This window comes from Brassica rapa, chromosome A09, assembly GCF_000309985.2.
Source record: "Brassica rapa cultivar Chiifu-401-42 chromosome A09, CAAS_Brap_v3.01, whole genome shotgun sequence".
Taxonomy (NCBI): Eukaryota; Viridiplantae; Streptophyta; class Magnoliopsida; order Brassicales; family Brassicaceae; genus Brassica; species Brassica rapa.
This window is the reverse complement of record NC_024803.2, coordinates 13,585,045-13,596,773: the sequence shown is the minus strand read 5'-3', so window position 1 is coordinate 13,596,773 and position 11,729 is coordinate 13,585,045. Positions and strand designations below refer to the sequence as shown.

Genomic DNA, 11,729 nt, shown 5'->3' with positions numbered 1-11,729 from the left:
GGTCAGATCCGATAAGTACCGAGTTATAGCCGACGAAAAATGAATATCCAAAACTATGACTTTGTGTGTTCTGTTTTCTATTTTTTAGTTGTAATATATTTTTGTTTGTAATATTTATTATTAGTTTTATAACATATTAAAGCAATATTAAATTTTAAATGATAAATTTAGAGTTTAAAAATATTCAATTTTAGTTATTAATAATTTATTTTGGTTATTGCAAAATTTTAGAAGATATGATTAATTTCCGCTAAATTTTGATAAAATTTGAGTATTTTGAATTTTTTCCCAATTTTAAATACATGAATCTGACCCACTTGCTATAGATCCGAAAATTACAAGTATCTAGTTAGATTTAAATTTCTAAGATTCAAAAAATTTCGAACCTACCTAAATCCAGAAAAAAACCAATCCGAACCCGAACCCGAACCCGAACCAAAAAATTTCAAATATCTAGTTATTTCTAAATGTCTAAGATCTAAAAACCCAAATCCGAAAACAACCAATCCGAATGTTTTCAGACAATTTATAAAACTTATTTGAATGTTTTTAGTTTAAGAAAAAAAACTCTTTTTAAAAAAAGAAGATTTTTTGAAGAATTATTTATTTTCTCATTTTTATTTAAATATTTTTTTTTGTTAATTTATTATTTTTGAATTTATTTGAAACTCACACATCATCAGTTTTTACTTGTAAATGAACCATTCGAGTCACCTTTTTTACTTGATGAATAAGTAAGCCAAATTTAATGTTTTTTGTGATAAAGATGTCAAGTTGAATGTTTAAATGCTAGTCAAAAAAGTTGAAGGTTTAAAGTATCTATGAGAGTTACTTTAAGCGTTTTTTTGATTTTCCCTTAAATAAATACTTAGAGCCTAAAACAACACAATTGTTTTTCTTAAAGGATTTGATTCCAAATCAATCCTTACAAAAAAAAAAGTATATCAGAAGAAAAAATATGATTTGTTTTACCTTGAATATAAAAGTTATATCCAGTTCTCAACTACAAAATTGACAAAAATCTTAGGCAGTTACAACTTTTTTTTTTCCTTTCCGGTTCAACATGAGATGAAAGTAATGGTCATCATTTGAAAGTTACCTAGAAGACATTATGCTTTTAAGAATTTTCACCAACTCAGATATCGTTCATGTACCTAGGACGGAAAACATAAAGGCGGATCGTTTGGCAAGCAGTGCTCGGAACCAGCCGTCTTTCGTCGTACATATGGATGTCGAGTTGCCGTCTTAGTTTACAGAGTCTACATGGGTTTGTGAATGTTTGCTGTCAAAAAAAAAGTAATGGCAAATAATAAAGAGTGGAGAAAGTCTTTGAGAAAAATAGTTATAGATTAATCAATCTTTGGTAATGGTTTTCGTTTAAGATTGTTGGCCGTAGAGATATTGGCAGTTAACAATGTTGGTATTATTTTAAATATTGAAAATGTAAATTAATAATCAAAATCATTAAAACAGTAAATAATATTTTATTTTTATTATTGTTGTGAACTGGTGTGGTTACTGTTGATAAACATCCTGTGAATGAAGTCAATATGTGCTCGGACTATGGTGCTCTCAGCAAAATTCAGAGAGACTACGGTGACGATATGGAACAGGAGTCTGTTCCCCCAATTGACAGAGGCGCGGTGGGCCCGGTACCACCAGAGGAACCATGAGAGTTGAGGTGTGGAACTGTCGAGGCTTGGGGCAACGCCTGACAGTTCGACGTCTAAAGGAGATGCAAAGGTTGTATCTCCCAGATATGTTGTTCCTGATTGAGACAAAGCAAAAGAATGATTATGTGCGTGACATCGGGGTTTATTTGGGTTATGATCATATGATTTTAGTTCCCCCCGAAGGTCTTAGTGGTGGTTTAGTTGTTTTATGGAAAGATTATGTTTCTGTTTCCTGTGTTTCTTCTGATGTACGTATGATTGATCTTCAAGTTCAATATAAAGCTTTTCAGTTTTACTTGTCTTGTATTTATGGTCATCCAAATCCTAAATATCGTCATCTTCTATGGGAACGGTTACAAAGATTAGCTATCTCCCGTACTGGAGCTTGGATGATTTGTGGAGACTGTAATGAGATAACTAGTCCAGAGGAGAAGAAAGGAGGTCGAGTCAGATCTTTGAGTAGTGTTCAGAATTTTAATACAATGATTCAGATATGTGGCATGGAGGATTTACAATTCAAAGGAAATCAGTTTAGTTGGGTTGGAAGAAGAAGAACAGAAGTCATTGAATGCTGCCTTGACAGGGTTTTGGTTAATTCTGAATGGAAGCAAAGATACCCTATCTCAGAAACAGAATATTTGGAATTGGCTGAATCTGATCATAGGCCTATGATTATCAGTATTGATTATCAAGCTCGTGCTCGCAAAGGAATGTTTCGATATGATAAGAGATTATTTGAAGAACATGATTTTGTTGAAGTTATCTCTGACGCTTGGCAACACACAGATACAATGGAGGGATGGTCATCTAAACTAGACTTCTGCAGGAGGAAGATGATTCAATGGAAGCGTGAAAATAAAACAAATTCAGCAGTGAGAATTCAAGAGTTAAGAGGACATATTGATCAGGCCCTAAGGAATAATACAGTAACCATTGAGTGTATTCAAGAGCTTCGGGTTCAGCTAAATAAAGCTTTTCGTGATGAGGAGGAATACTGGAGATTAAAAAGCAGAAATAGATGGCTAAACCTTGGAGATCGCAGTACTAGATTCTATCATGTCTTGACTAAGATGAAGAAAAATCAAAATAAAATCAAAGGAATGCTTGATAAAAACGGAGTTCTTCATTCACAAGATGAAACTATTGGAAAAATTGCGGAGGAATATTTTTCTGAGATGTTTACTTGTTCTACTACTGTTCCACTATCAGCTGTGCTTCCTAATATCACCAAGAAAGTTACTGATGATATGAATAGAGATCTCCTTTCCCCAGTTTCTGATGAGGAGATTAAAACTGCTTTATCCCTCATAGGATCTGATCGTGCTCCTAGCCCAGACGGCTTCACAGCATCTTTCTATCAGCAGTTCTGGAGCATTATTGGTAATGATGTTTGTAGTATGGTCCATCGTTTCTTCCTCACTGGAGAGATGGAACCTAATCTCAATCATACTAATATCTGCTTGATCCCGAAGTCTGTGGATGCTAATAATATGAGAGATTTTCGTCCTATCAGCTTATGCTCAGTAGCTTATAAGTTGATATCCAAAATTTTATGCTTGAGATTACAGAAATGTTTGGGAAACATTATTTCAGAATCTCAAGCCGCTTTTGTACCTGACCGGCAGATCTCAGATAACGTTCTTGTTGCTCATGAACTGATGCATGGCCTAAAGACAAAGAAGGATTGCTCGCAGCAATATATGGCTATCAAGACTGACATAAGTAAGGCATATGATAGAGTGGAGTGGGGCTTTCTTGAATCAGCCATGGAATCAATGGGATTTGATAGAAGATGGATTCATTTAATTATGGTGTGTGTAAAATCTGTGTCTTATTCTGTTTTGGTTAATGGAGTTCCATATGGTTTTTTCAAACCAACTCGAGGCATCAGACAGGGCGATGCTCTCTCGCCTTATTTGTTTTTGCTATGCGCAGAAGTATTGAGTCAAATGTTGGATTCTGCTCAACAAGCAAATCTTTACCAAGGCATGAAGCTAGCAAGAAACTGTCCAGTGGTTAGTCACCTCCTTTTTGCTGATGATTCTTTATTTTTCTGCAAAGCTACGGTTAAGGATGCTCAGTGTATGGCTCAGATCCTGCATAGATATGAACAAGTTTCAGGTCAGAAAGTAAATTTGGATAAATCTTCTATTATCTTTGGAAGTAGAATAGATCAACTGACTCGGGATAACATTCAGAGTATCTTAAAAATTCAAAAAGTGGGTGGTGGTGGAAAATACTTGGGTCTTCCTGAACAAATAGGTCGCAGTAAGGTTACGGAGTTTGAAGGAATTGTTCAGAAGGTTAAGAATCAGATCAAACCTTGGTATAACCAATTTCTGTCTCAAGCTGGGAAGGAAGTTCTTATAAAGTCAGTTCTCCAATCTAAACCGGTATATCCAATGACTTGTTTTCTTCTCCCTAAGACAACCTGTGAGGAAATAAATTCTTTGTTACAAGAGTTCTGGTGGGGACACAATAATGATAAGAGAAAAATCCCTTGGGTTTCTTGGAAGAAAATGTGTCTCCCTAAGAAGGAAGGAGGAATGGGATTTAGAGATCTAATGTCATTCAATCTGGCTCTCTTGGCTAAGCAAGCTTGGAGGATTCAACAGAACCCGAACTCCCTCTTGAGTAGACTTTATAAAGGTAGATATTATTATTCGTCGTCATTTTTACAGACGTCGAATACAACGAATGCATCTTATGGCTGGAAGTCTATTCAAGCTGGGAAAAAGTTACTTTGTAAAGGTTCTCGTATGTTGATTGCTGATGGTAAAGATACGAGTGTTTGGTTTGATCATTGGTTGCCATCGAATCCTCCTAGGAAGATACAAATAATTACGGGTCATGAAGATCTTATGGTATCAGATTTGATTCATCAAGACACAAGAACCTGGAACTCTACTCTACTGGATCAACTATTTAGTGCTCAGGATGTGGAGGAGATAAAGAGAATAAAATTGTCGAAGTTTGCAGTTAAGGATAGATTGATTTGGCCGTATACTAAAGACTTGTCTTACACGGTAAAATCAGGATATTGGGCTGCAATTCACGACCCCAGTGAGGAAGAAATAGTTCAGAGACCACTTGGTTCAGTTACTTTGAAGAATGAAGTTTGGAAGCTTAAACTCCTACCTAAGATTAAACAATTCTTGTGGAATGTATTATCAGGTGCTGTTCCTACCTATGTACAACTTTGTACTCGAGGTATTAACTTGGATCCTACCTGCCAAAGATGTTGCTATGAAGAAGAAACGATCAATCATGCTCTTTTCAAATGTCCTCATGCTTTCGCAATATGGAGATGCTCAGATAATCCTCTGGTTAGTCAATTTTCAGATAATCTTGAAGATAACATTTCATTGCTTTTCAAGCTGATGGATGATTTGAATGAGAATGATGATCTACGGTTGCAATCTTTTTGGACATTATGGTATGTTTGGAAATCTCGTAATGAGTTTATTTTCAATAAACGGAACGTTAATCCTATTGAGGATGCAAGACGTGCAAAAGAAGCAAATGAAGAATGGGTGTTGAATGTGAAAAGGAATGGGAGCAATCAGGAAAGATCTTCACGACCATCAACATGGGAACCACCTCCTTTGAATTGGTTTAAATGTAACTTTGATTGTAGTTACAAAAGAGATGAGGCAGAGACGGGTATTGGGTGGATTATTCGGGATCATACAGGAAAATTTGTTTCTTCTGGAGGAGCAAAATTAACTGGGATTTCAACATCACTAGAAGGTGAAGCTAATGCATTTTTATATGCAGTGCAACAGGTATGGATTCAAGGATTGAGAAACGTTTGGTTTGAAGGAGATAACCAACAACTGGTGAATATTGTAAATGGTTATCAAGATAATCTGGAGCTTGGTAATTTGGTATACGACATCAGACACTGGATTCTATTATTGCCAGAGTGTTCTTTGGATCATGTTAACAGAGAAAGGAATCAAGCAGCAGATTGCATGGCGAAGAGGATGAAGATGGAAAGAAACGATAGTATAATTTTTAAAATTCCTCCTTCATGGTTGTTTAATTTCTTGTATCATCCTTATACTATTTAATTCAATGAAATCAAGGTTGTTAAAAAAAAAATATTTTATTTTTATTATAAATATAAAATTATGCAAATAATAAAGAAAAACATATATGAAACCAAAACTTATGCAATATGGATTTTAAAATAACAAAAAAAAATAACAATGATAAAATTATCATATAAAGTTTTTAATATAATTAATATAAAGTAGAGTTAATAGTTTAGTTATTGTGGGGATAAAAAAAGTATCTTTTACAATAAGAATAAAAGAAAAATCTATTTTTGCTTGTAAATCCATATGAACTAGGATTTAAGCATTTCATTGAAAAAGAAGAGAGAGAAATATAAAACGGATTTGCTTAGAGAATTTTAATTATTTTTAGAGTTTTATGTTTTGAATGTCATAAACTATTTCAGTTTAATCTCCTTTTTTTAATTTTATTTCATATATATATTATATTAATTATTTTATGATAATTAAATATTTAGGTGCTACAGCCTAAATAAGTTTTTAGATCGGCCCCTGGCTAGAACAACGCCGCAAAGTCAGACTTCACACACAGAAGCAGAAACCTCGAAGGCTGAGACAAAGCGACTTTAGATTCTGTTTAATCCTACAAATTCCTGACCCCAGACGAAACCTAAACTCCACGACTCAAAACAATGATCGTTAAGAACATGACTATCAGGGTCTCTTACGTGGGTATTTAGATGTAATTATGATTAAAAATAAAAGGAAAAAATGATTTACCTTAAGCGACGTCTCTTAATTGAGCACCAAAAAAGACGGTTCTTCTTGGACACGCGTCACCGTGATGGAGGAGAAACCGAGGGGAGAAGCAAATCGGCGGTGGCTCTTGTGATATACAGGATCGATCGAAGCTAAGAAGAAGAAACTTTGAGATGGCAAGAGGCATCAGGAACAGAGAGAATCGCTTCTGGGGAATTGATTCTTAACGAACGACGATGGCGATGGAATTGATTCTTAATTAAATATTTGCTTGTATTTTAGGAGAAGATACGGCCTAGGAGACGAGTGTAGTTGCCTCTTGCCATACCTTCTTTATCCTTTTTTTTTTTTGGTAAACAACTCCTGCACTTGACAGTTGTGTTTGTTTAAGTTCTCATATAAACTCTTTTCTTTACTTTCATCTTTACTTTCATCTTTGTTCTTAATAAGAACGCTGAAGAAGGATCCTCCTCTGCTATAAGAGAAGAGACTTCTGAAAACGTTCAACAATGGAGACGCAACAATCTCTCTTTGGAGATACCTTCTAGAACAACCAATCTCTCCCCTGAAGATTCCGTTGTCAGCAAAATGCCTCCAACGCCCCCTAGTCCAACTCCAAGAAGAGTCAACTTCTCTTTGACTATGTTTTTTTTCTGTTTTCACAGCTTCTTTTTCACATTTATGATTCGTGTAACTTGATGATTGGTTCTGTTTTGTATGTTCCAGGTGTCTCTGTTTCGATTGTACTGAGACATGGGAGGTTGTCTGACCTAATAGCTCAGCTTCAAGAATTACTCAAAGGGGCTGAAGGAGTTGAAAGCACACCGTTTAGTTATAAGTATGACAGTGCGGCCCTCGCTGCTCAGGTATTGTGAACTTTTGCTCTATTTGCTTAATATTCTCATCACCTGAACTTTCTTCTGTTTTGTGACTTAGTTTTCGTGTCTTTTTCTAATAACCAGATTCGTAGCTCGCAAATGAAATCAAAGAACTAAGTATGATTAATTCAGTTACCACATTCAACGGAGATTCATTCAATAGTGGTATAATGTCATACCTCTTTATATGTATCTGCCTAAGTTTATCTTCTCAGGTTAGTTAGTTGTTGTTTGGTATGGTCCTGAACTATTTAAAAGTTAGCATTTGTTTGACAGATTGGTCTGGCCATATCTCCACTGAGCAACACGGATGATCCCTCGGTCTCATTGTTTCCCTCTACACGGATGATCCCCTGGTAAACAATGTTTTATATATTTTTTTTAAAGAACTCTTGATTAAGAGACTAATTAATTGGAGAACAAAAATATTGGTGTCTCTTAACTAAATTCTTAACTAACATTTAATACTTAAAAAGTTATTAAGAGACCCTTATGGAGTTCTAGGGTTAATGATGCTCTTTTAAGTATCTTATTGTGTAAAAATAAATTTCAACTATATAATAGATAACGATATCGTATGTAAGTATGCAGTGGCATACTGTGTCCCTTGAATCTGGTCTCCCCGCGTTCCAGAGCTCAATTCTCCATTAATGTGAACATGTCCACTTCTCGATATTGGTATTTCTTAATTTTTAGGCATGTTGAAATTATGAATTCGACACTTGGGTCTTTGACAATTGGATTATAATATGAAGACGGACTTTGAGGGACTAAGACACATGCAACCAATCAAAATATCAAACAACTGGCATGAAAAAAATCATATTAATTTCTAAAGCATGTGAAAACAGAGTATTCTTACTCCACAGTGGCCAATTATAAGTAACGTAGTTGTGAAAGCGTTTGAAGTTTAGTCCATATTTAAATTCTGATTTTTTTCATCATGAAATGATTATATTTCATTATAACTCGGTATTGATAACAAAAATTTACCCATTACAAAACAAATAAAATAATTACCCATAACAAATGTTAAGTAAAATTAGTCTAGGTTTTAACCAAAAAAAAAGAGCAATTCTTGGGTTCACCAACCAATAGTGTTTGAGTATTTGATATTTGATATCTTTTAAAAAAGAAAACAATATTAAATTTCTAAATAAGATTATCTTTTTAAAATAAAACAATAAAATTACATAAAAATAGTTACAAAAAATAAATAAATAAATATATTTAAGTCTTCAGCAAAATACTAAACCCTATACCCTAAATCTTAAACCCTAAACCCTAAACCTTAAACTTTGGATAAACTCTAAACGTTTGAAAATCTTAAACCCTAAATCATACATTAAAAACTAAATTTTAATAACACTAAACCCTAAATCCTAATCACTAAACCCTAAACCCTTGGGTAAACCCTGAACCCTTGGATAAATCATAAACTGTAAATCAAAAATATTTAAAATTAAACTCTAGAGTTTATGATTTATCCAAGGGTTCAGTGTTTACCCAAGGGTTTAGGGTTTAGTGATTAGGATTTAGGGTTTAGTGTTATTAAAATTTAGTTTTTAATGTATGATTTAGGGTTTAAGATTTTCAAACGTTTAGAGTTTATCCAAAATTTAAGGTTTAGGGTTTAGGGTTTAAGATTTAGGATATAGGGTTTAGTATTTTGCTAAAGACTTAAAAATATTTATTTATTTAGTTTTTGTAACTATTTTTATGTATTTTTATTGTTTTATTTTAAAAAGATAATCTTATTTGAAAATTCAATGTTGTTTCATTTTTTAAAAGATATCAAATATCAAATAATTAAACACTATTGGTTGGTGAATCTAGAGGTTCACCCTAGGGGGTGAACCCAAGAATTACTCAAAAAAAAAATCAGTCTTCCAAGAAATACTCGATTTTGACCGGGAGATGTCGACGTAGTTATAAGACCCATTCAAATTCCTAAAACAAGTTGTTAATCTTTTTTTTTTTAGTTACATGTTGACAACTTAAATATTAACATTACATCGAGATTTCAATTATATTAGGACGTTGGGTTAGCCTTTTACGTTTACAGCAAGTTGACAAAACACAAAAGGTCAAACAACAATCAACAAAAACTCTCCCTTTCCCTCAAAAAGAAAAAGCTCTCACATGGCTCCTTCTTCATCGGCGAAACCCCTAAAGGGGCCGCAAGTGTTCATCAGTTTCCGGGGCGAAGATGTGCGCAAACACTTCATAAGCTTTCTGGACCCTGCTTTGAGAAGAGCGAATATAAATGTCTTCATAGACGAGAATGAGTTATTGGGTGCAGACCTAGCGAACCTGTTTACAAGGATAGAAGAGTCCGAGATCGCACTGGTAATCTTCTCAAAGAACTACGCCGATTCAGATTGGTGTTTGGATGAGCTGGCCAAGATGAAGGAACGTAAGGACCAAGGTCGTCTCAGAGTGATTCCCATCTTCTATAATCTATCTCCTTCCGTCGTGAAAGAACTTCGACAAGATTTTGGCGATAAGTTCAGGGATATGCAGCGCAGACATAAACACCAGCCAGAAAGAACTAAGAAATGGGAGGAAGCTTTAGTGTCTGTTCCTGACATAAAAGGCATGCCCCTGTCAGAACAAAGGTAAAACCTACTTTTTTTTTTGTTGTTCTTGCATAGCGGATAGTTCTAAACTTATACAGTTATACAACTAATCTTCATAGTTTAAAAGTTTACTCTGTTTCACAAAAAAAGTGTTTTGGCACTTTTTCTTATCAAATAAAAGAATATTATTTTAAATTCAAATATTGATAAATTAATAATGGTTAAATAAATATAATTATTAAGGATATAAATAAAATTTAATCAGTTTTGATTTCTGTGAAGATTGTCAAAATGATACTTTTCAAGAAATGGAGTGAGTAGTATTCAAGTAGATACATCTAGAATCTTATGCTTTTCTATCTTGCAAGTTTCAAATTCTGATTTCAGTCAGAGAAGCAGATAAATCTTTCTTGTAGGACACGGAACCAAATGTCTTGAAAGAATAAGCTTGTTAATATATCTCACTTTTATGATATGACAGTGACAGAACTGATAACGAATTCATAAACTCATTAGTCGTTGAGATTCAGAGGTTGCTGGATTATATGGCTGTGAAAGGAACCCCGACAAGAGAAGAGAATCATCGTGGAGGTTCCATGGTCCCTGCAAGGAAACTAGAAAAAGAAACGAAAAACCAAGGAGTTTCAAAAAAAAAAAAAAAAAAAAAAAAAAAAAAAAAAAAAAAACCAAGGAGTTTCTCTGGTTCCTGCAAAAAACTTAGATAGAGAAGTAACTCTTCAAGGAGGTTATATGGTCCCTTCCATAATTCCTGCAAGACAGCTACAGATCACTCATTATGACAATAGTCAAAAATGGGCTTGGATTTTTATCAACGAAGCGCCAAAGTAAAAATCACTTTTCCTCATTCACTCTAGTGTTTTCATTGATTGATGTAATTATTGTTTTCAGCTATGAGGAACTTGAAGTTGCCAAGATGATTAAAATTCATTGGCTAAAAATAGTAGGAACGTATGACGACACCAGCGATCTAACACCAGGAGCAAAGTATGAGGCAGTTTTTCTAGTGAAATTAGAAGATAACGCAATTGGATGGGAGCAACCAGTGACCTTGAAGCTAAAGGTGGAACAACACGATGGGAGCGACGACAATCGGGTGGATCGTAATGAGAGCCTCAAGGACTACATAGGCCACAACTGGGTGGATATTCTAGCCGGAGTTTTTGTGGCGCCGCCGAGAAACAAGCCGGCAAAGATCACTTTCACCATGTTTCAGCACGTGACTGATGATAAGAAAAAGGGTCTCGTCGTCAAAGGCGTTGCAATTCGTCCCACGAACTAATTAATGCGCACAAACTACAAAGCGAAGAAGATGGGATATCTTTCTACTTGTCTATTTTTTTAATATTATTCCAGTAAAATAAAACAGCATTTTTTTCAAGATATTCTTTCAAATAATATAACAAAATTAAAAACCAGAAGAAAAGTGTATAATAAAATAAACCAAAGCCCAAATTGTACAACCCATATGTGTTAACAATACACAATGCAAAGTATTTGGTCATATGTCTTACATATTATTTTTTTCACTTCTGATGCGAGGTTTCTATCATATATATATATTGAAACCAAAGAAGTACATTTCTTGAACATGAAATAATCAAATGATGTGGTCATAGGAAGTATTCATCGGCACAAGAATCAAGATCAAATTTGTTTCACACTATATAGTTAAGGGACTAGCGAGTACTAGAACAAGTGAAAATAAATGGAGACTGGCTAGCTGAATGTATAGGTCTAAGACAAAGGTCGTTCTTCATTTCCCATGCAGTGTACAAAAAGAGGTGGAATTCATTTTACTAG

The 11,729-nt window shown here is 34.3% G+C and overlaps 1 protein-coding gene across 1 annotated transcript; it reads left to right on the top strand.

Annotated features, from left to right (window-relative positions):
* The first annotated feature begins 9,041 nt into the window (after positions 1-9,041).
* On the top strand, positions 9,042-11,344 carry LOC103839140 (protein PHLOEM PROTEIN 2-LIKE A6-like). The gene is made up of 4 exons (XM_033281009.1): positions 9,042-9,947; positions 10,390-10,459; positions 10,533-10,753; positions 10,818-11,344. The coding sequence occupies exons 1-4, from the start codon at positions 9,472-9,474 to the stop codon at positions 11,206-11,208; spliced, it is 1,158 nt and encodes a 385-aa protein (XP_033136900.1). The 5' UTR covers positions 9,042-9,471; the 3' UTR covers positions 11,209-11,344.
* The last annotated feature ends 385 nt before the right edge of the window (positions 11,345-11,729 follow it).